The 25,342-nt window shown below is 34.2% G+C and overlaps 2 protein-coding genes across 2 annotated transcripts in view; one reads left to right on the top strand and one right to left on the bottom strand.

The window, feature by feature from the left end:
• The first annotated feature begins 260 nt into the window (after window positions 1–260).
• LOC132555188 (circadian locomoter output cycles protein kaput-like) overlaps window positions 261–25,342 on the top strand; it is a 30,120-nt gene continuing 5,038 nt past the window's right edge. The window contains exons 1-10 of the mRNA XM_060219542.1: window positions 261–279; window positions 978–1,065; window positions 10,902–11,059; window positions 11,251–11,351; window positions 15,720–15,809; window positions 17,378–17,470; window positions 18,152–18,256; window positions 19,206–19,399; window positions 19,787–19,893; window positions 23,790–23,931. Of these exons, the coding sequence (XP_060075525.1) occupies window positions 261–279; window positions 978–1,065; window positions 10,902–11,059; window positions 11,251–11,351; window positions 15,720–15,809; window positions 17,378–17,470; window positions 18,152–18,256; window positions 19,206–19,399; window positions 19,787–19,893; window positions 23,790–23,931 (1,097 nt within the window). The remainder of the gene's footprint in view (window positions 280–977; window positions 1,066–10,901; window positions 11,060–11,250; window positions 11,352–15,719; window positions 15,810–17,377; window positions 17,471–18,151; window positions 18,257–19,205; window positions 19,400–19,786; window positions 19,894–23,789; window positions 23,932–25,342) is intronic.
• On the bottom strand, window positions 12,137–14,075 carry LOC132555179 (AP-5 complex subunit sigma-1-like). Its single transcript, XM_060219533.1, has 2 exons — window positions 13,875–14,075; window positions 12,137–12,618 (listed from the first exon to the last, which is right to left on the bottom strand). The coding sequence occupies exons 1-2, from the start codon at window positions 14,034–14,036 to the stop codon at window positions 12,211–12,213; spliced, it is 570 nt and encodes a 189-aa protein (XP_060075516.1). The 5' UTR covers window positions 14,037–14,075; the 3' UTR covers window positions 12,137–12,210.

Below are 25,342 nucleotides of genomic sequence, written 5' to 3' on the forward strand. Positions count from 1 at the left end.
TATTGATGTTTATTGATATTGATCTATTAGGTTTTAATTGCAAGGATGAATTTATCAATAATATAACTTAACAGACAAAAAAAAATTTAAAACAAGTATTTTTTATATCTCTAAATGGCTCAAACTTATACCTAGTTGATACGCATATTTCACAGTTCTTTCCGCCTTTATCTAGGTAGCTGGTTGATATTTTCTATGATTCTGTATTGTTCCAGAAAGAGTATTAAAGGCTGTAGACAGAAGACCTTGCTTATTCAATAATGGATATGGAAACAGAAAGTAAGTTTTAGTGCTGTTCATATCGTTTTGTTTTGTATTACCACGACCTCCGATTTATGTCAATACATTCAGACTTCGGTGTGCAACCTTGTTATTAAACATCCTTAACAATCCTAATTCGAAAAAGAACCAAAAAAAATCACAATTTCAAAAGATCGTTACGTAAAAGGGTTTGTAAATTGCAAGGCTATCGAATATATATGATGCAATCAAAGTTCTGTCAAATACTTAACCATGGAAAGGATAAAAGGTAAATGCAATTACAATATCTACAGTGAGCTTTTATTGAAAACAATATTTCGTTTGAATGTGTCCAAAAGACAGTTTTACGATAGACAATAGAATATGAAAACTTTAAATATATCCAAGTGCCTGACAGGAAATAGAAACATATTGTTTATTGTTAAAATGATATTGAATAAAAATTCAGCTTGAATTTATCTGTCCAATATACTTTTTAGTGTTAAATAAAAACAGGCCAGTATAGTATGAATGAGTGTACTGTTGAAAAATAAGAATATCATAAATATCTTTCCCAAGATACATATTATTATATTACGCTTCAATCCCAATATACTTCATTTAAAAAATGTTTTATTTAATACTGATCTAATTATCTATAATGAGATTTATCTATATTTAAAACATTTGCTTAAAAAGGTTATATGTTGAAAACAGCTAATGTGTCTTAATTACAGGTGATATACCAGATGGTGGAATTACCCCACGCAATACTGTTTCCGGTCAGACATCAAAGGATCGAGGGTCAAGTAAAGTTGACCCAAGGTCAGTAAAATCCGCTTAATTAAACACACACATAGCATGCATGTAGCCCGAAGTCTGTCACCTGCACTGTATTTTCTTCCACTTCAAAAGATATGATGTTATATAATATCGCTTTGTATACGAAAAACAAATACACAAGTCTACAGCCAATACCACTATATAGCACAACACAACAAAACAAGTGATTTTGCTGATATTCGGAGTGGGGCATAAACAGAGAGAGGATGAGGTGAACATTTAGAATAGAGTGGTCAATACAGTAGAAATAATGTAGTGATATGAACGTTAGAACATAAGCAAAAAGGAGGGAAAAGAGAAGGTGAACTTGAGTGGGGTGGAAAAAGTGAACAAGAGTTGAACTGAGCGAACGAACAGACACGAAATGGGGATGGAGAAGTAGAAAGAAAAGCAGAGGGTTAACAATATCATATATCAAATGAAATCAGAGGAGAAGATAGTAGCACTCAGAAATTCAGGCAAAGCGTTGGAGAAGAGTGCGCAAGAGCAACATTTGACGATGTCATGAAGAGGAATAAACTATGAGGAACAAAGACGAATAGTGTGTAAAATGAGAGTTAACAAGTAACATAACATCATAATTGAAAACGGAGAAGAATGAAAAATGTTTTATAAATAAAAATATAACCAAAAGAGGATGAATTTCGACGAGAAAGAAAAGAGACGTTAAAAGTGACAAATGGGGAGAAGAAGGAAAATGAACATGACCGGCAGAATGTATTAACTAGTAAAAGTAGAACAGAAAAGAATAAAAATGCAGCAAATGTATGAATGAAAAGTTATTAACTAAATAAGCTGTAACTTTCCAACATTCTGACCTGCATACACAAGTGAAAAACACTTTCTAGTACACTCGGCTAGGTACGGGAAAAACTGGAGAGAGGTTTCCTATCTGCTTGTAATAAAAGTTCATTTATTTAACCATTTAATTCAAAATAGTTTCATAAAGCAAAAACAGTACATGCCAAATCATGAATTAAATTGCTTAACACAGACAACTTATTATACAATATATATAGATTTTTCAATTCGGAACGAAATAAACACTAAACTGTGTTACACAGCTCTTTCGTCTTTCTAGTACTCATTGGTATTTCTAGAGAACAAGAAAACGAGTTCTTGCCGAAACGAATGATAAAATTATGTTAATGATCTGCACGTCCTGCAAGCTTAAGATGTCATATATTGTCTACAATGAATACTTCGGAACTGTTCCATTATTCATATGTATTAAATGTGGCTGGTAAAAGTAGCATCAAAGTATAGAATGATAATTTCAGTGTGGCAACACAGTGCGATGTATAACTCGTATCTATGTTTGATTAAATTAATATCAGACCTTAAAAAATAAAGAATCATTTTCTATATTTGTATTTACACTGTCCTAATTCGGAATATTTTTTCTGTATCAGAAGAATCAATATCCACACTGAAAAATCCAAATCGTTTTTGTTTATTTCTTTATTTTTATTTTTGTTGTTTTTATTAGTAGATCTCGACTCTTTTAGATATTGCCATGAAGACCATCTCCCCCTCCATATATAATTGAAATATTGAGTCGTAGATCATTAGGTTTCTATGACACGTTTACATGTTTTTATAAATGATTTAGCAAAATTAGAGTTGACCAACTACACAACAACATTATGTACTGCAGCGCTTAGAGAACGATTGATTGGTATAAGGATCTCATTGGGCAATAATCCATTTTCCCTGTGCGATACAAAGATGGATGCCTGTTTTGTTGTTTATCTTCTACTTATTTGGGGACTTTACACACTACTTTTTACTGTTTATTTGTTGTTTACGTATATTTAGACATGTTTGCCTGGTCATGTTGTACAGTTTAGTAGGTAGGACTTATATAAATCGATATATTTTCTGTACATTCCTCTTCCTGAAATGTTAGAAACAACATAAAGATTAATTTACAAATAAAATATTACAAAGATAACAAAATAAACAAAGTGCTTATTGCACGGGAAGTTTAACGTGTAGAACAGAAAAATTCATCTGAAGTTTGTTCAGTCATAGGGCAATACTCGGTGACATTGTGGTTAATGACTTTGGCACACATATTAAATCTTGTGTATATTTAAACATGGAATATCAGAGTCAGATCTCTAGACTGGTGTAAGGACATAAACTCGTGTTTATAAACATTCGTTATTGCCGATGTCATACCTTTACAGGATGGATATCATGAATCATCAAATGATCAAACAGGAGAAAAATGACAGGAGGAATAATATAAGATTATGTACAAGAACAATTAATATACTATCTAATGTACTATTGGTGTCTTACAACTGTTTAGAGAGGTACGTTATTAAGGAAATCTGCTAAAATACAGCAACTGGAGGTAATAAAAGTAAGAGCCAATCGGTTCTACTGATTGCATTTATTTATAAAGACATATCCCTGATCAATCCATAGTTTGAATGATATGCCCTATATGATAGTAATGTCTTCATTCAGAACTCCCTTAAACGATTTTTAAAAAAGTATAACTGTTACTACCCACAGTATCGACAATACTATACCTATGTCCAGTATGTGTAAGAGAATGGGAAGTATGAATATTTTTATAAAACAAGAGAGCGGTTATAATACGGATCCTTTACAATTCTTGCTCTTGTTTCATCACTAAGTAGTCACAGTTCTGAATGATAAAACATTACCAGATTATAAGAGAAAAATATAAAAAAAAAATGACAAGTTACCCATTACGAGATAAGATCCTTACATATATAATTCCATATATATAATTGATATGTTTAGTTATAAGTTATAAGTAAAATGTTAAAAAAGTTTTATTTATTGAATAATAAAAATATATGTAAAGTGGGTAAAAAGAAAATACGAGACAAATATGCTATTTACAAACAGACGTAATAACATTCATATACGTATTTACCTAAATGAAATGACAAGATAAATCCTGATACACTTCCCGTTGCTCAATACTATGTCAGTGTGTAAGTTTTTATCACAAAAATCTTCTGTAACACCAGTACCTGAAAAACGACAATAACTAAGGGGTTTTCTACACTGATCAATTTAGGTGGAAAATCAAACAAGTGAATAAAATCCGGAGTCGAACACCTTAATAATTATTTATTTGTAACGTAAAGTTATCTAAAGTAACGTAGTAAAAATAATTTTTGTTTTGACACATTTGCGATTGAGACACAAATGTAATAACATGCCGTGCTGTGTTGTGAGAGTCATTTCATAATGCGTTTTGAAAATATTGTGAAGATAGTACTACCGTATTTATGTGTGACTATTGGAAATATTATAGATATAGGTATTGATCTCAAACTGTTGAAACTGAAAATGTCAGTTTCGATTTAACTTATCAATTAAAACCTAATCACTTGGAGTAATCCATAGACAGGAATTGTAAAGAAGAGCAAAGTATAATGTGTCTACTTTATAGAAACACTTCAAATATAACTCTCAACTACAGCTAAACATATTGATATTAAAGCAGTTTTCTTTTTATGTGATGAAATAGTTTGAAAACAATACCGAATTGTATTGTAAACTCACAACTAATGAAATGAGGGCTAAATATGGACAAAGAAAGATTTACAAAGAAACTCTTTAAAAAGCATAAAACAGAATAGGACCAGATGATCTAGAGGGTTAAGAATACTCTGATTTATCGAGGTAACAGGCCATGTCAATCGTAGTTATATGATGTATCGTTTTAAGTGAGAAAAATCTTTTAAACTTAAACATAATAGATTTGTGAACGATTGTCTAAGAAGAATGAATCAGTCGATGCTAAGGTAATGTTTCAGTGTCTATCTTCGCTTATAAATAAATAATAAAAATCTTCAAGGTTAATGATGCTTTCAGAAAATAGATATAGCATAAAAGATTCAGTATATAACTATATACGTCTTGCAAAAACAAAAGCTGTAGAACAAGTTTTCAAGAAAAAGCGACCGAGGTCAATATGTAATCTTATTACACATTAATTTCTTCCTGTGCCTTAAACGAGAAATTATTGATTTCCGATCTATTTTTCATATGAATACAAGTCCTTATGCCTGGTCAACAGAAATTAATTTCTTCTAGTATCTTACGAGATTCTCGTGAAACAACAGATATAACAGCAATATAAAATATAAAGAAACGTCCTTGATTTAGTGCCGAAAATTAGCCTTTTAAGTGGAAAATATCCAATACAAATTCCCTCCTACCTCTGGAATTAAACTGTGCAAAGAGCTGTGTCCATAGAAATACTTCGAACTCGGCAACCAGCAAACTAAAATTTACAAGAACACAAATTTCGAGCACGTCTTTGCAATAACAGCAATATCAAACGCGCCTTCTCCATTTTGCAACAGTAGGATTTGTTGAAGGAAACGGCGTTGACTTAATCCAAAAAAATGCACAGGCAAAAACAACTTTCCTGGAAACTAAATTACACATGTCACTCTTAAGTGAAACCGACACCTCTCCAGAAAATACAATTCATGAAATAAACATTTCCTCGTGTAAATATCACGTAGTTGGTAATGAATGGAATGACACAACCTCATCTGATCACGAATTGTAAAATGGAAAGTTGTATTTGGGAATATGGTATATATATGTATGCAATTTACTTAACTATTAAGATCGTGTGGATTTTGTAACATAATCCACACGACTCTCTCCGTTTTGTTGACCTGGTTTGCCCAGGTCGTGATTCCAAAACCATTCAACTAACCGAATCCTGCACGAACTGTACAAATGGCCGCCATTTTGTTGACTACTCTTCAAACAGAGTTGTGCCGATTTCTGTTGACGTGTTCTTGATTCGTGAGCACTCCAGTTTAATATGATTCACGAACTTCATAGTTAAATGAATTTAGTTCCCAAACAATTTTAATTGATTTGTATATAGATTATTCATCCAAGAGAATTTCATTGTCATTTTGACATGGTATAGACAAATTGATAATAAATACTATGTAATGATTGAACCCTAAACATTAAAACAAAAATAATAGCTTATGACTCATGGATTCTTCTGTACATAGTTAAATGTTTTGTTTACAATAAAAAAACAAAACAAAACGAAAAAAAAAAAAAAAAAACAGTTCCTGAATATAGAATTTACATTTTACGGAATGACCATCTGCTGTAACAGTAATACTTCAGCAGTCGTTGAAAGTATCCAGTATTTTTTGGGATAACAAATTTACAAAGTTTAAAAAAAAACCAAATCAATATATTTTCAAACGTTCGAAATACACATACAATATAATTGATATACCTTGCGTTATCAACCTCTTAAAGGGTTTATACAAATGGCAGACAAGTAAATAGTATATCTAACACTTTTTAAAACCAATAATCAGGACACAGTTTAACAAAACGATTTATTAAACGATGAATCATAGTGTTAAAAGTTTAATCTTTTCCGATTTTGAAATTTCCGAGCTTTTTTTCATTTCTGAAATTGTTTCGAAGTGTTTTGCGAGTTATGATTTGTTTTTGCTCTATACCGCAATGACGAAACACAGCTGTATTTTAGCACGTGCATGAATTCTACGCAAGTACTCTCCGATTTACTTAAACATTTCATTCAAAAATATGAATAACTTTTGAAATAAGCTATTTTATTTGATGTTTTGATGTATATTTATGTTTTCGAAAATTCAGAAAATTGCTTTTTATATACATTGAAGAACTATACATCAATACGTAGTACATTTGTACTTATTTTCACTTGTGTCATCAGGCACGATTCAGAGTAACGTCGACGTTAGGTAAACAAAGATTGCATAGCTCTAAAAACGTAGAAATTTCGATAATCTGATTGATCAATATGTGTTGCAGAATAAAGAGAATACATGGTCAATTCCTAAACATAAAAGTCGCATTTTGGCACGGGATAGAGAGACAAAAGCGTCTCGCCAAATGCTCGACAATTGTGTATTTCTTCATCCTCACCAAAATACGGCATACATTTTAAGACACTGACCATGTATTCACTATAGGTCTTTTCCGTCTAAAAAATGCCTGATCATGCCAGATATTTACCCAATTATGGTCTTTTGTTCAGGTCAGGCTATATCAACTGATCGTGACAATCTCGGTATCACTTCTCAGACCAAATATTCGAGGCCTGTAACATTGCGTATAAAATGCGTTTATCACTTCACGAAATGGAATCGGTTTTTTCTAAATTTTATTTTTAGTTTCAATTTTTATTCCTTTAACTTGTAGTGTGGGTGAATGGGTGGATGGATGCATGCATAGACGGATGCTGTGTTTTCTTTAAACCACTGTTTGATTGTTTATATCATATGACTTTGTCGTTAATTGTAAAATTCGCACAAACACAGAAACAAACTTAAAATATCTTTGATGACAAAAATCCCCATAAGAGCGTGTATTTAATATCTATATACTGAACATGTTATATACATCATATTTAACACCTGTAACAACACGTTTCAAAATTTAATTTCCCTGTTTTATACAAGTCATTCTTTGTCCTGCATTCGATATCACACAGTGCAAAAGTTCTGTTGATATAACCTAGCTGAACTCTAACAAACGACAGAACGATATTCAAAGGAAAACAAAACTCGAGCAGCTATTTCAAACATTTTATCAAAGTCAGGTTTAATGCATTTTGGATCGACTGTTTTCGCTGTCTCGACAGAGTCTGAGCGGGCCCACTTACAATAAGATTGATTTGAAAGCACCGGTGTTTGCAAGCTCGCCGAAGTTTATAAATTGTTGTCGATTTCATACGCGTTGGTCAATTTCACACAAACAATCACAAACTTGTCAACAAATATGACTTTCGAGTGTTTGTGGTTTTTAAGTTTACGATAATAAGATGACATCGCGACGGGAGATGGGGCGTGTGTTTATACTGGTAGGCAACCCGCACATACCATAGTTGAGACATGCAAACTTTGTACCTAGTGTTACACTTTCAAATATGAATTTAGACAGTGATGCGGCTAATTTCATATGCCTTCACATTGTTACAAAATGCATCATACAGCTGTTTTGTCCTCTTTTGACGCTGAAGGAATTCAGAGCTACATATTTTAGAATGCAGCGTATTGACGTTATTTTAATTCGAGTACGCTAGGATTTGATTTACATACTATCAAACTTACTGTAGATTTTTCTCGATTACTCAAACCATCTGTCCTGTAGGTAACGTTACTGCCAGGTAGATTCTATTTTTTTATTATTTAATATTTTAATTCTACATAATGTTGACACTCGTGCGCTTTATTTTGTAATTATTTGAATTTTTTCGCTTTAACTTTCCGTTTTGTATTTTTGTTTACTTGATACTTGCTTAGAATCACTATTCAAGCAACGAGGGGTTAAACATCTGTATGATGCAGTGCTGTCAATCATTTTGTCTGTTTGTGTCCTCAGTACCATATTTAGTCTAAACAACTCTATTCGTAACAAACAATAGTGAAACAGTACTAAACAAGGAATGTTTCAGAACAAACACTTTATAACCAGTTGCGATCACGTTTGAAAACTCGGTCTATACGAAGTGAAAATGGCGTTCATGATACCCATATATGAATAAGTGAATAATACTGAAAAAAAAACTAGTCCGATTTAGGGTCACCGGTACTCCATAGCACTTAAAGGTGACACTCGTTTTACTTTCACCTAATAGCTGTTTCGAGATCTCAGTCAATATGGGATTTATTGAAGAACCCGTGTAAAGGGTTTCAAGTGAAATACAAATTAATGATTCATATTTTTTCTCAACTGGTTATAATAACATATGATTGTAAAGTTGGTTGGTTTTTGGATAGCATTTGGTTGTTTTTCTTTGTTAATTCTTGTTATTTACCTTATCATTTGGGAACATAACATTACTTTCTTCGACTGACCAATATTTACATGGCGGGTGTCGTCGATGACGCAGAAGACCGCTTACTTTTCCGGAACACCTGGTCTTATTCCCCCTGTACTTTTATTCAAATTTTGAACTAGTTTTATAAAATCTGAGTTTGGATTAATTTCTGTTCACATACCGATATTTTCTTGGTCTGATAGCATCCATGTCGTGAAACGTATAGACTCCATTTAGTTGGCGATTATCCATATTGTCTACGTCTGGTAAAACTTGTGTGCGGAAAAAAATCAATAGATTCTACATCGTACTTTTTTTGATAAGTAAGATAATATGTTAATAGAGACGTGTTATAGTGTCAGTGAAGTTAATGTGATAATTGGGTTTAAAAATACAATATATTCTCATAAGTTATCTTAATCATCCTGACTGAAACGTGGTATATATCATTTAAAGATGAATATCTATACCCTCTATATTCCAACAGTCTATTTTCTATCTTTGACAGAACAGTGAATCAATAACAGCAGATCCTTGCTTTTAGAAAAAAAATCAATATCTCCACGCGAGTTAGTATCGCCCTGTCCTCTCTGTCCGCCACCTTTTTTTGGCGCACTGCTAAAGGGACATTACGATGAAAACATCACTTCATTAACCATGGGCTGCGTAAATTTGATAACATTCACCAAATTCTTACTGTCTACGAAAACGAGCCGTCAAAGCTATCGATTATACCTACCGACAGGCATATTGAAAAAAGGAAAAAAGTGGAGCTTAATCAATTTCATATATGTCTGGTATAGAAAATATAGTCTGAAGATTAAGAGCAAATGGTGCATGTTTTCGATAATTTGTCGAATTCAATATGATATCGAAGAGCCTTATTTCAGTTTCTGTTGAAATAATTGTCGTATCAGTGACGGGAAAGGATTTCCTTCTTTTTCATTCTATTTGATTGTTTTGGGCGATCTGTGGCTTTATTATCTGATGGAAGACCAACTAATGAAAATGGAACTCATTTTCCTTTCTATTCCGTTAATACGGCTTCAAATTGAACAAAACGACTGCTCATATCAAACTATAGATTTTGTCCCTCCCTATGAAGACGCGGAGATGACATAAAATTTTGATTACTTTCGGAGTTGCAGAATTGTAGAATTATATGGATCACTTACTTTTTTTTCTATAAAAACGTGAGAAATGGCTTAACTATGAAAACACACTAGTTCTGCAATAGGTATCAAGGTCGAGAGTGTAACATAGGTCAAGGCACTAATTTGCCATTTATATCTGTAAAAAAAGACAATAATACCATCCTAATTTTTCTTTCTTAAATATAGACATTCGTCCAACTTCTAAATTAATGGTTACGTATGGAAATACCAATATGAGATTAGATTTCAAGAAAATGACACCGACTGTTCACGGGACGATTAACCCAGAAGCAGAGACATGTCAATACAGATACCTCTATGTAAACTCTTATACAAAGGAAGTATAAGCAAAATAAGACTTGGTGAACCGGAAGTGTCAGAATCTTCTGCATCACCGACGACACCTGCCATATAAATATTGGTCAATCCAAGTAATGTCATGTTCCCAAATTGAGAACCGGGTATATAACAAAGTACATGTATACCAATGAATGTCAGCTCCTAAGCTTTTATAAAAGAATTTTATAAAGTTGTAGTGTTCTTCTAGTTTATCTCCCTTTTTTGAAACTTAAAAACCAGGGATGTGTTAAAGAGCAAAATTGTCATTTCTTCTTGCGACTGGGGCCAAACCAAACAAGATACCTACTAATAAATATTCATATTCTTTGTATTTATTTTACTGATGGACCGTTAAGATAAGAACAAATAGACACATATATTTATCATTCACGATCTAAATATGATTGATTTTCCTAAATACGCTAAATATCTTGACTATCTGTTCTACTTTTTCTTTTATATTTTGTTTTCAGTTTTAAATCAAAGCGATACAGGGATAAATTACGTACTGAAATCAAAGCCTTGGAAACGCTTATTCCCATCGACAGATCCGTGCTACATCGAAAGTTAGACAGTCAAACCATCTTCCGGTTGGTGATATCTTACTTCCGATTAAAAGTTTTGTTCAAAGGTAAGCAATCAGAAAAGGCATACCCGTGATTATCCAAGTGAAATAGTATATATAAACTGGAAAATCTCAGTCGGTTGCAATTACCACATGCAAAGATTTTGCCCTGTTTTTAAAATACGCAGAACAATATATATATTCCTTATATGAAATGGGGAGAGGTGCATGCATAATTGTCTGACGTCTGTTGACAGCCATTGGTCTCGCTGATGGAGCGGACGTCGTGACAAACGGGACAACAGAAGAAGAAAGACATATAGCCGAGAAGTACTTTGAAGGAAGAAACATTTCACAGGTAAGATAGCTCTGTTAACACGACGCTTGGAAGCCGATTTCAAAAAGACGATTTCCAGATGAAGATCAATCAGTAAAATTACTAAAATTATTTGAACCTTATAACATTAATTTCGCTTTTTGACAACACGTGTGCCATCAATGATACTCCAGGGGTGACGATCACTTTCTCTCTTTGCACCCATGGAACATTTCATGGCAAAATCGAAGGCACAAGCAAAGTAATTTGATTGGTTCCAAAAGTAAAAAATGACAAATCACAGGCAGATATGCTCCTTTTGAAGATTACAAAGGAGCGACACCCAACTTCAAAGTCGTTACAATCATGTACCGTTATGCAACCTCGAGATTCGTTTGATATACATTAAAGGATCAAACTAGTCGTTTCGTCTTGTCCATAAAACATCGCACATGAATCCTTCAAGTTTGCCATAATATGGTCCAGGGGTGCAAAGAGCGATAGTGAGCGTAACCTATGAAAGTCGAGGATGCACGTGTGCAGACATGTTTTATACAGTTTGCCGAGTGCGTGTTCGGCCTTGCAGCATGTTTACGTCATGCAATGTCAAATACAATGTTATATAACAGTGGTCATTATTTTATTTCATTGCCTCCGCTAAGATTCGAACCCGGGTCCTCTAGTTTTCTAATCTTGGTATATAAATACAATTCATTTGTACTTTTACATATAATATTGTATACAGTCATAATCAAAATGAAAATTGATGGGTCTGTCAAACTTGAAATTCTATTTTAATAATTAGTAATAAAACAGTCATCCATTCATTGTAATTAGACATATTTGGTGCAGTTTTATTCATTTCATGTCGTCATGCATACACATTACTGATTTGATCACGTCACAATTTCATTAAAGTGTCCATTTCTTTCTCTAATTGCCTCACCATTCTGTGATTCATGAACAATAGCTGACCATTCGGTAGAAATCTGTTTAATACAATGGCGACTTTGTCAGGTTTGTTAACTACTTCGACTGGTTGGTGTAGAAGTCGTAAATGTTCCTGTAAAAATCTTAACAAAAGTTTCAGAACGTTTTCTGCTAACATACGGTTCTCGGTCTCACTACAAACTAGCGTACAGCACGTGTTTCCTGTGCCTTGCCACACAGCAATCATACTGTCCATTGCTGGTAAGCGAAGGAATCCGTGCTCCATTTCCGGTAATGTGTCCTCATTATTCAAACGCTGCAGGTCTTGTTCGACAGTTCTGTTACTAACCGCACGCCGGAATTGGTATTCCGAATGAACCTGAAACGACGAAAACATCATAACGTTAGTGTATTACGGAGTCAAGTTATCCAATTCATAACTGGAGTCACAATCATAACATTTAATTAAGGTTTTAACCAGGGCATCATAACAACTAATTTCTTTTTTGTTTTTCATTGTTTTAAATGTTGTGATAGGAGGATGGTCTACCAAACTCATCCATTTGGAATTTTGTTTTTCTTTAACTGGGATACAGAAAATAATTCATAATGGTTGACTTGGCCAACATTGAACTGTAATATCTTACATAATGCTGGCCATAGTGTGATAAACATTATCGCTAGATGCGTCCACGTGTAACACAGAATCGTCAAACAATCAATAGAGAGCATTCAAATTTTAAACATATTCTATTGATTTTATTTCATTTTTAAGACGCAGGAGAAAAGTATGATCATAAGTTTGATCCTATTTAAGAATAAATTCATAGAAATATGGTATATGTATTAATTTTTCTTAAATGATCAAGAGGTTTTGCTTTCATGCTAAGAAATTTATCAACCGTCTAAGCTGATCATGGGGACTGGTTTGGAGTTGTTTCACAGTCCATGTTTTCTCTATTCAAGATGCTCAATATTTTTAGTATGGAATACCGTCGCTTATAAATGAAAATTTACTACACTTCAAGAATTTAAACAGTAAGTTGTTTTGATATTCAGATTAATTAATGATATTTTCTAAATAAAAAACGACCACAAAAACCATTATTGTCAAGTTAAAATAAAGAAAGATATGTTTATAGGTTTAATATTTTTCATTGCAAAAATCCCAGCTGAAAATAATGGAAATTGTGCTTTATATTTTTACGCAAGGGTCAAATGTGATTTTTCATACTTTCTTGGTGTCCTGACAGGCCTAACCTGTTCTTTTATGGAATACTTTTTTTCTGTGATAATGTTGGTACTTAAAATTCAAGAAATAATGCTGTTGTAAATATATCTCGTTTACAGCTATATCTTGATATATTTGACAGGACTATAAGCATGGATGTTTTGCTATAGCCGGACTATGAACTCCATTGGATCTGTACTTAAACGATGTGTACACGCCAAGTCTAAAAATTGATATCGTTAACAGACTCATATATCTCGATCACATATGTCATAAGTACGACTCTGGGCTCAGTTAACAATTAAAATAAATAGTTCACCCTTATGCAAAAAGACATTTTTGTTTCATTAAAAAAGTTACCCCTTTTTCGCCTCTGTCAGTATAAAAGAGGAGGCGTGGCTTACCTCAGATGCCACTTCCTGTATCTTCTGTTTACGCAGAATCCTAAAGTCACTGTCTGACGACTTTGTGGCTGTTGTGTCTATTTCTGCAACATGATAGACTTGTTGATACAACACACGACATGGCCCCGGTAACAAGGTGTGAATAATAAAAGCGTTCACCATTTTTATGATACAACTGTCATTTGCTGAGCGGACATTTCGTACCAATATTCCGGATTCGTCGTATACTAAAATTGAACTCGGTAATTGACATTTTTCCGGACGTTGTGTCTCGTACTTAACCAGCATAGCAACAGAAGATAGTCGATAAAACCATTTCTTTTTGACGTTTTACGATGCATTTTTAATAAGAATACGCGTACCGTACTATAGAGCAACTGTTCATCAAACTCATAAATTTCACAACAAAATTTCACACCGCACCGCAAGTAAATCGATAAAATGTTTGTATGCTCTGTTCAACGATCTAGGGGAGACAACTCGAAAATTACTATGAATCGTGTACGACCATTGTTCTGTTTTAGTCGAACACCATTTTTGGTACAACTATTTTTATACTATCTCTTATATTGTAAATAATGTCTTTTGAATTATAGATATATTTCGTTGATTTCAGTCTCATTTCTTTAACATAAATTCAAGACTGCTAAACTCTGGAGACGGAGACCAGATTAATCCGCAAAACTGATACGTCTATGATGGTAATGACGAGCGTCAGTATGAATGGTTATGTGAATGCGAGTCAATGATAACGATTACGGTGAAAAATACCAGCTGTCGAGCTCCTGATGAACTACATAAAATAAAATGTGTTGTATGCATGGCCGACAATCTTTCCTTATTCCTTTCATAGGTGTTCAAGTTTGGAGTCAGATCAAAGAGTGATAATACGGTTTTTTTTTGTCTCGCGTGCGACGGAGTATGTTTATATCTATTTACTATCATTCCAAAACATATCTTCAGATTCTGATGCTTACTTAGAGTATACTGGTAATTAGATGTGTTAATTAATTGGTCCAAGTTTTCCGTTTAGCTTGGTGTTGAGTTCCATCTCTCTCGAAGGATCTATTTTTTATCTGTGTATGATCATCCCTACGCACATTTCAGGATATGATATTCAATTTACTTAATTTAGACTTATTCGAGGGACTAAATGGTTAGATTTCGTTATTTTCCCCGTGAGTTTGATTTAATATATTGTATTATCACTCGAACACACATTTCAGATTCTGGTTTTCATCTCCAAATTACTGTTAATGGGACATTTTTAAGTATTTGTGCCATGTCAAAGTTTCTTTTGTTTGTAGTGCAATTCATTTCTCCCCACGTACATTTCAGATCCTGACATTCATGGGAGTCTGTATTTTGTTCACATATTTGTTAGTAACATTTAAAAAAACAGAACTGAAGTTTGAATGTGAATTCCGTATTACAAGAATTGATTAATAAAAGCTATAATAGTGTTCATTTCTGTCTGAGATGTTTTGAGTTCGATTCCTGTCCCGAATTAAGATAACATTATGCGCAACAGACATTTCGTTTTGCCAACATATACTTTTTTTAAACAGAACTAGGATCTAGTGCCAAATTCCGTTTTTCTTAAACGGATCTAATTAGGAACTAGGAACCAACTTCAGAATCCCGACGCCCGTCGACACTTTATCGTTTTTTGAACTTTGTTAATTAGCAGTGCTATGTTTCCCATTTACATGGAGTTGAATTTATCTTTACTTACAATGTTACTACATCCTGATGTAATGGAGAAACGGGAAGACATGAGTAGTATATTTACCATCCTCCATAATGTATATCAACGTGTAAATCTTGATGTTATTGCTTGCACAGATATTGGACGGCTTCCTGTTGGTTGTTGCCACAGACGGTACTATCCTATACGCCTCCGATAATGTTCTACAATATCTGGGCTTCAACCAAGTACGTATGACAAATTATAACGATTATTTAATATAAAAGTTTCACAACTAATTAAGCTGACATTCTTTTGTCGTTTTAGGTAATGAAAATCGTGCTCATCAGTTAAAAAAAAAAAAATGAGAAGCGCATATGTGTCGGTAACATATATTTAAATATTTGAAAATAATCTTTCTTTTTGTGTTTTCTATCGACGTTAAGCTCATACAAGTAGGAAATCCGGCCTGGGAGCGTTCTTCTCGTTTGAATGAAAAATATAAGCATTTGAAACCTAGAAACGAGAATGTTGGTGTACACAGATCGCACACTAATTAATAGGCAAGGAAAAATCAGACAAGGAGAAATGTTACGATGAATAATCCGTTGGGCGTAATTCTCACTGAATACAATATCGTACGGAAGCCTATTAGTGTCACTGTCGAAATCGAGTCATGATGTAAACAGATACAAGGAATGGTAATAAGTAATAAAGTAACTACGTTATAACGTGTTTTACCTTCACTTTTATTTTCTACATTTTTTCACCTTATTAGACGTTTTTCGCGTAATGACGTGATTTTCTTTCGCGTTTTTGTCCGTTATTACGTTTGTTTTTTCACCTTATTAGGCGTTTTTCGCGTAATGACGTGATTTACTTTCGCGTTTTTGCCCGTTATTACGTGCGTTTTTTCACTTTATCTCGTGTTTCTTTTTACTTTATTTCATGTTTTACTTTTTCTTGATTTTTTTCGCGTTTTAATTTTACCTTATTACGTGTTTGGTCACATTGTTGTGAGTTTCTATTCGCTTAATAACGCTAATGTCTGTATTGTATTTCATTCACAGCGACACCATTAGGTTTTTGTATACGACCGTCATCAGTGACGTGCTAAAACATTCAAAATCAAATACAGCTACATGATTTTACATTATCACAAACTTGTGTTATCCGACTCCAGAGTATTTCGACAGCTCTATCACTTTGCATGCTCTGAGAGGAGGTAAAGTAGCCTATTGCAAAAACAAGTATTGTCTTTCGTGTCTGACAGCGTAGAGACTAAAATTGATCTGTTGCCTGAATGCGACATCTCGAGTCTCTTTGCTTTTCATTTTCTTTTTTTTTTTTTTTTGTCTCCGCCTTCGCTTTGTTTTCTCGTGTTTGTAACCTTAGTGCCTCCCGAAGAAACTGTCCTTATTTTACCCGTCACTTTTGCGAGGGCATTAAATCCTGCATCCAACGACAAAATCGTAAAAAATGGAAACATATTGATTTTGTTCTGAGGAAAGTCAGTGAGCTGAAGAAGTAAGATTATGAAACGTTTATTTGTACAAAACTGGTATACAGATTTTTCACAAGCCCCTTTTCGCCGGTAGATAACTGATTAAATCAAAGTCTTTCCTACGACCAATCTAGCTGTTGAAGTGCTAGCGAATTCCTGCTATTACATATTTTTCTAAATAATGAACTCAGTTTCCGCATCAATGAATAATTATGATTTCTTACGATGTACATAGCAGTCATATAAACTGGGTTATTTAATATTCTCTAGCATGTTTATATACTTCGAATTAATTTATATTTTTTTCTTAAGGTCGATCTTCTACACAGATGTATTTACGGTGTTGTCCATCCAGATGACCACTTTGACCTGAAAATGGTTTTTGAGCAGCCTCTAATCCCCGGGGTAAGATGCTAACCTTGTAGGACTGTTCACAACCTTTCTATTAGTGATCTTACAGGATACCGTTATTCTCGTTAAGCGTGACTTTATACTATGAGAACGTATACGAGTCACTTAGAACAATATTATGTCGAGATAGACTCATAGAATTTGTCACCCCAAAGGAAATGAGATAGGGGATCTCAACCTAAGAGGTTTGCCGAGTGCCTGAAAATTGATCCTTTCTTCCCGAGGGTTGAAAACCACCTGTCTTACCAGCAACGGTATGACTGTTTTACTCTAACCCTGCCTGCCGTATGGTATGTAGCTGACGAATGGGTCATGTAATTTTTGATGTAACGTCAGTAATTGTTACTGTGACGTTATGCCATTGTCATGACAGGGGATTTCCCCTTCTCAACACTAGAATAAGACTAATAGAATCTTTCACTCCATTGGAGATGAAAAAGATGGATCTTAACCCGAGTGGAAAGAGTAAAGATAGTAAACATGTGGATTGCCGGGTGCTTGCAGCTTAAACGTCGTTTCCTGAGTGTTCAGACCATTGTGTATATTGATATAGGTAAAACCGTGGTTACATTCAAATATTGGTATTACTTTAGATAAAATGGGCCCGAGAACTACATTGTGACTTTGGAAATATTCATTAATTATGTCCTTTATGGTGTGCTGCATTTGTTTAAGGACTCTGGATGTCGGCAACGAAGGGGAGACAACCAAGAAACAGCCAGGTCGACATCGTTCATTTGCAGAATGAAGTGTTTCAACGGGACAGCAGCAGGCTATTTAGTGAGTGACTTACGACTCGAACAAGAAATGTAACGTCATTTACGCGGAAAGTGCCGAAAGGTCCCGATTCGGCACGAAACCTATTTCATTACAACTGCAATATTACGATATTTGTTTACTTTTAACTATATGTGATTTTTTATGCAATTTTCATTTAAATCATAAATTATGAGTGAAGTCATGATACAGGCATTTCAAAATGGTAGTGTAGATCTATGAAAAGATATACAACTACTTGGTCATATTTCTTCCTCATTTAGACAAAGTCTATTTCAAATTAGTCATTAAATATAGCAAATATTAAAGTTTATAAAAATAGCAGCAAATAACATGTCTATACTTTGATCAGGATTAGAAAATCAACACTGATAAAAGGACCCCGAACAACTGGTTTTGATCTGGTGTTAGGAATTTTCCGCTGATCGTATATATATATAAATATATATATGTTTAATAAATATGGTCACATTATATATAATAAAATCCTCGTCGTTGACATCTCGTAGCTCTGCTGATATGATAATGTTTTATCAGTAAATCAAATGACTGAAATGGTTGCTGTATTGAAGAATGGAGATAAAATCCCGAAAATACAGAAATATACCCCGAAAACAAAATTACAAGGAAAAATGGAATTCGTGTCATGAATTTTGTAAACATAATTCCTTTGTGCTTCGAGATTCTTTTCATAAACCTCGAAAATTTCTTTACTATCGACGAAAAACAATCTTCCGATGCTAAAACGTTATTGAAATGAGTGCACATGTCTCATTTACACTTGAAGATATCGCCAATTCTTCATATTTTGCTCTCCCATTGGATCTACAGTAATGATAGTATTGATGAATATCCAGTTAATGTTAAGACAAATTTAAAGACTGTGAAAAAGTCTGTGTAACACAGCGTTTATTCCTGAGAGCGACTTCATAGAATTGTTTTTATCTTTTAGAAAATACACTGCATTGGAAAAATTGACAATTTTCCCGAACTGTCCTCAAAATCAACCGGGAGTTTCCTACAAGTCATTCGACTTTACTGTCAGCCATTTATGTTAACCGGAAATGACATCAACGATGACGTAAAACAGAATGTGTTCTGGAGTAAACATGATATGGACATGAAAATAAATGAGCTAGATAAGAAGTGAGTGTTAATAAGGAAGATACTATTATATATCTAAGCCTGCTTTTTAAAATTCGTTTTGTTCTGATTCACAAATTATTCCTGGTTTGCCTTTTCTCTGTCTATTCAATAACCATCGTAAGTTGTTGCAAATGCAGTCTAGGTACCCTAGATTTCCAGATTTTCGTATTAAGAAAGTTTGTAACGCGGATAAAGTTGATCTGATTTATAACATTTTAGGAGAGGATGACGGCTCAATGACGACAATTGATAGTTTATATCCATTAAAATAAAACCAATTTCATATTTCCATTTCATCATAGGTTTGCTTGTTTTGGGATGTATTGTCAAATCAGTTTGCATATCTTATTATATTTTTAAAAAGGCAAACTTTCTCCTTTCTTTCAGAGCGGCAGCCATGACCGGATATGACGTAGATGAATTAGACGGTCGTTCGATTTACGATTTTGTCCATCCAGAGGACGTTGCTGCATTCGCTTCCTGCCACAAATCACGTGAGTAGGATTAAGTGGAAATACTGTTTGACTATTATGGAAAACAAATGTTATTGAATATCATTTATATAACACGAGAATGGCATTCAGGATTTCGCAGCATGAGCAAGTCTGTTGTTCTATGTTAACTAACGATCTTCGTTATCGTTTTGTAAATATGTTTATGTATTTTCGAATCTAAATTTTATAAAGTTAAAAAAAAAAAAAAAAAAAACACGTTGAAAAATGATCCTCTACTTTTATTGAATGCTCTTAACATCAATTGATGGTAAAGATAAAAGGTTCATTGAAAGGTATTCTCCGACATACACTACCATGGCAAAATCTAAATAAATTATTTGAATCTAAATGTAAAATCCTAGCTGTTGATTAAAAATAACAGGACGAAAACAGGAACACATGATATTATCGAATTATACGTACTTTGTTCCATCTAATATTCGCTCATATTGCATAATGTCTTTTCAAAAATAGGAAACTTTATTGCAAAACGAATCTTAATTTCAAAATCACTGATATTGCATTTACTGGAATCTCGCGTTGCTTCTTTACAAGTCATCACGTTAAAATATGATTCTCATTACTGTACTTTTAGATAATTGTGATGGTAAAATACATATAGTGTTACGTGGGAAATGGCTGGAAACAACAGCTGTTACTTTTTGTATCTAATTATTGCTGACATTTTACGACGGAAAGCTCAAATTTAATTGTAATTTTTCATCACATAAATTGAAAATTTAATTACTCATCAGAGAAATTGACAGCACAGAAGCTACTCTTTGTAGACGTTTGTCCGAGTGTTGGCGTGGGGTTAGTTGTCGTTGTGATTGCGATGTGCTTGATTCTTTGTGTAGAGTCTTAGAATTTTGATAAATTCCGATGGCGATGACCCTGAGAAATATTCGTGTCGTCTGCTAGGGTTAATGCTTCCAGTACGTAGACATTACTTGATATTTTAGTCTTGGCGTCGTGGTATATTCTGTGTTTACTTGTTGACGCGGTAGTATATTCTGTGTTTCCTTGTTGCAGCGGTAGTATATTCTATGATTGCGTGTTGTATCGGTAGTATATTCTATGTTTGCGTGTTGCAGCGGTAGTATATTCTGTGTTTGCGTGTTGACGCGGTAGTATATTGTGTTTGCGTGTTGAAGCGGTAGTATATTCTGTGTTTACTTGTTGACGCGGTAGTATATTCTGTGTTTGCGTGTTGACGCGGTAGTATATTCTGTGTTTGCGTGTTGACGCGGTAGTAGATTCTATGTTTGCGTGTTGACGCGGTAGTATTTTCTGTTTCCTTGTTGACACTTTGGTATATTCTATGTTTGTTGGCATTTTTGTATATTATTGTGTGCCTGTTGACGCTATTGTATATTGTGTTTACTTTTGGACGCCATAGTTAATTTTGTGTTTGCTTGTTGATGCTGTGATATACGTTACTCAGTACGCTGTGGTAAATATTTTGTTTATTAAGTTTCCCAAGCGAGGCTCTTATCATTTTATGTTTTGCATTGGACTTGCGTTGAATAATTTATTCAACAGTAATGGAACTTCACATGGTTATTTTCTGATATTTGTATGGTGCATTTTTTTTTCATTTTCTTTTTAAAACTTCGTCTCAAGTTGCATCGATGGAATTGAGCTGCAACATGCCTGGAAATGCCCTTAGTATCATTGTCGAGTCCTAGAAGGACGAAACGGCTCTATGGTACAGATTAATTCATTTTAACTCTAAATTATATAAGAAAGTTCCGCTTGTGACGCTCAGCTGAGAATGGGTGGGATTGTTGAGGAAGTGATTAAGATATGTTATATTTCACTGTATGTTGACTAAGTACATGTGTTGGTATCGCTGAGAATATTTATCTGTTTACATAGAACGAACGTTACCATGTGATATATGCATACTTTCTATCACTCGCGTTAGTTGTACCCCCAATAGCAGACCTATGACTGAATACATCTAGTTACTATACCTATCAATATCGAATAACGAACGCTTCACAACAGATGTGATGCACTGCAATGTCATTTATATCTGTCTGTATTGCTTCCACCTACGTCTTTAGATACAATTCAAAAGATATTCTCAAATGCAACTTCCAAACATTTGAGTAAAAACCGATTCTTCATAAATAGAACAGGTAATTTCTAGAGCAGAGCTCAAATCTCCCCATTGAAGTTTAAATCATTTTGATACATCCTTTTGTATAATACCATCCTATGATTTAAGTACAAATCTCTCGATACCGTGCTATCAACATAGAGTTTATCAGCTCTCAATCTGTAAAGTATGAAAATATATCTGAATATATCTGGATGAATATTGATAACTCCGGTTAGATTTCTAACCATCCCGATAAATCGCCAATATCCGGACGACTACTGTTTGCTCTGGCTAGATTTCTAACCATCCCGATAAATCGCCAATATCTGGACGACTACTGTTAACTCCGGTTAGATTTCTAACCATCCCGATAAATCGCCAATATCCGGACGACTACTGTTAGCTCTGGTTAGATTTCTAACCATTCACATTATAACGCCAATATCCGGATGACTATTGTTAATTCAGGTCAGATTTCAAACCAATTCTGATAAATCGCCAATATTCGGATGACTATTGTTAACTCAGGTCAGAGTTTAAACCATTCCCGATATATTGCCAATATCTAGATATATATATATTTCTCCCTAGTTTCATCGAGTATCGGCTTGAACTAAGATTCTGTCGACATGTCGGGTTTTTTCTGTTATTGTTGAAGGACTTCATTATTTCATTGTCTCGAACATCCATGTATTTTTATTTTCCCAATTTCGTCATTTATCTGTGTTTATCAAATAGTGAAGTGTGATACTGTCTTCCATTTGTCTTAATCACGTACATCTGAAACCCAAGGATGAGAGCTTTTAAATTTAGAAAGACACATTTCCGAGATTCGCGTGCTAAATTTAAAAAATGACATCGGTGGGAGTAGAAGAAGATGTTCCAAAAATCTGCTGTGAGAATCCTGGTCCCACCCTAGGCTAAAGGCGGGACTTAACTTTGATAGCAACAGCGGCACACCAATAATTCTCAGCATTGATATCACGACACGGAAGTAAGGATGGTTAAAAATCTCCGTTTGGAAAAAATATTGGAAATTGAATCCTGAGGCAAAGTTGGCAAGTCTCTTGTTTGAACTCCCAACCCCCTGGCCTCGGTTGCTCAAAGGTTAGTTAGAGTAAATCAAAGATATTAAATTGTTGCCACTGAAAATGCAGGGGCGTTCAATGTCACATTAACGGTCGAAATATCACGATCTGACTCATGTCAGAAAATCTGTAGTTGTGGAATGTTTTCAATTTTGTTTACTTAATATTTGAAAATTTTCCCTAACCACTGCTTATCTCTAACTGGTCTTTGAACAACCTCGACCTGATGTTCAGCAAAGTAGCCTCCACATGCTACAAACTCCAGCATTAAAATGACATTGATTATAAACCAGTGATAACCTCAGCAGAAAGAGAGAGAGAGAAAGAGAGAGAGAGAGAGAGAGAGAGAGAGAGAGAGAGAGAGAGAGAGAGAGAGAGAGAGAGAGAGAGAGAGAGAGAGAGAGAGAGAGAGCGTTTATCTAATTCGCAATTCAACCTTTTCGGAAGAGTTTAGTGTCGTAGGAGAGTTTATATAAAGCATAGGAGAGTCATAAAGAACAGAACAAAGAGACGTTGGGCATATTTAGCATGAAGTACTCTTTGCATTAAGTTATATGAAGCCATACACTACCTGTACATATTTGTAGAATTAAGGAAAATTAAGAAAACTCACAATTTGCAACCGTCCACGTTCTTGGCCCATTGACAGTAAAAGAAAAAATTCGGTGCTTAAGTTATATCTATTATCTTTTTCTTTACAGTTGTAGAGAGCACAGAAGTTCAGACAACTTACTTCCGGTTCATTACTAAAGACAATGACCTAATATGGCTACATTCTCGGGGAAAGGTGATCAGTAAGAATTCTAAGAAGTTCTCTATCGTCTTTACACATTGTCCGGTCAGGTAAGGAAACAATTCTACATCATTCACACATTTCCAGTATTCCTTTTCCTTCACAGAGCATCGTTTGTTTGAGAGTAACAAAGAAATTTAACAAGTAGTTTCAAAAAAGTCTTGTCTATGCAAAATCTTTTGAGAGGAAGAAGTATTTTAAAAAGTCTCCTCATTCCTGATAGATTTAGTTTAAAAGCTTAACATGTGTTTTATGAACGGAAACCTACAAAAATACAGAACCGAAAGACTGTGTGTAAAATGTGACAAATAATGTGAGATAACCATAGAAACGCACACAAAAAACTGATGACGTTATATGCATGAAATAAGTTCGAAGATTCATAAATCTAATACTTTGATCATGGCAGACATAATCTGACTTGCTCATACAATGTACACACACACACACACACACACACACACACACACACACACACACACACATATATATATATATAAATTTTATGTAAACTGTTTTCTATAATTTTGCTGATAAAACTCGTAAGATATCTTCTTAATTTTTTTCTTAGTATAATGCCAGTCACTGATTGAAAACGATCTCGTCAAATCACAACTCTATACATCCTGACTATACTACAGTTTACAAACGTTTGTTTAGCTCCGATTGTTGTAACTGTGAAACCAATTGGCGACGAAGTAATCCGTTATTGGTGATCCCTCATAAATGTCAGGACGCCGTTAGGTTTTGTCATGGTTACACACAAATTCTAATTAACGGGGTCGAGGGTACTGACGTCTTAATCTTGTTTTAGCAACATATCCTTTTTTACTCCCGTTGTTGTGTTTTAGCAACACATCCTGTTTTACTCCCGTTGTTGTGTTTTAGCAACACATCCTGTTTTACTCCCGTTGTTGTGTTTTAGCAACACATCCTGTTTTACTCCCGTTGTTGTGTTTTAGCAACACATCCTGTTTTACTCCCGTTGTTGTGTTTTAGCAACACATCCTGTTTTACTCCCGTTGTTGTGTTTTAGCACCATATCCTGTTTTACTCCTGTTGTTGTGTTTTTAGCACCATATCCTTTTTTACTCCCGTTGTTGTGTTTTAGCAACACATCCTGTTTTACTCCCGTTGTTGTGTTTTAGCACCATATCCTGTTTTACTCCCGTTGTTGTGTTTTAGCACCATATCCTGTTTTACTCCCGTTGTTGTGTTTTTAGCACCATATCCTGTTTTACTCCCGTTGTTGTGTTTTTAGCACCATATCCTTTTTTACTTCCGTTGTTGTGTTTTTAGCACCACATCCTGTTTTACTCCCGTTGTTGTGTTTTAGCAACACATCCTGTTTTACTCCCGTTGTTGTGTTTTAGCACCATATCCTGTTTTACTCCCGTTGTTGTGTTTTTAGCACCATATCCTTTTTTACTCCCGTTGTTGTGTTTTAGCAACACATCCTGT

The sequence above is a fragment of the Ylistrum balloti genome, unplaced genomic scaffold, assembly GCF_031769215.1.
Source record: "Ylistrum balloti isolate Yb309-2 unplaced genomic scaffold, AGI_CSIRO_Ybal_v1 Utg370458, whole genome shotgun sequence".
In the NCBI taxonomy this organism is placed as follows: domain Eukaryota; kingdom Metazoa; phylum Mollusca; class Bivalvia; order Pectinida; family Pectinidae; genus Ylistrum; species Ylistrum balloti.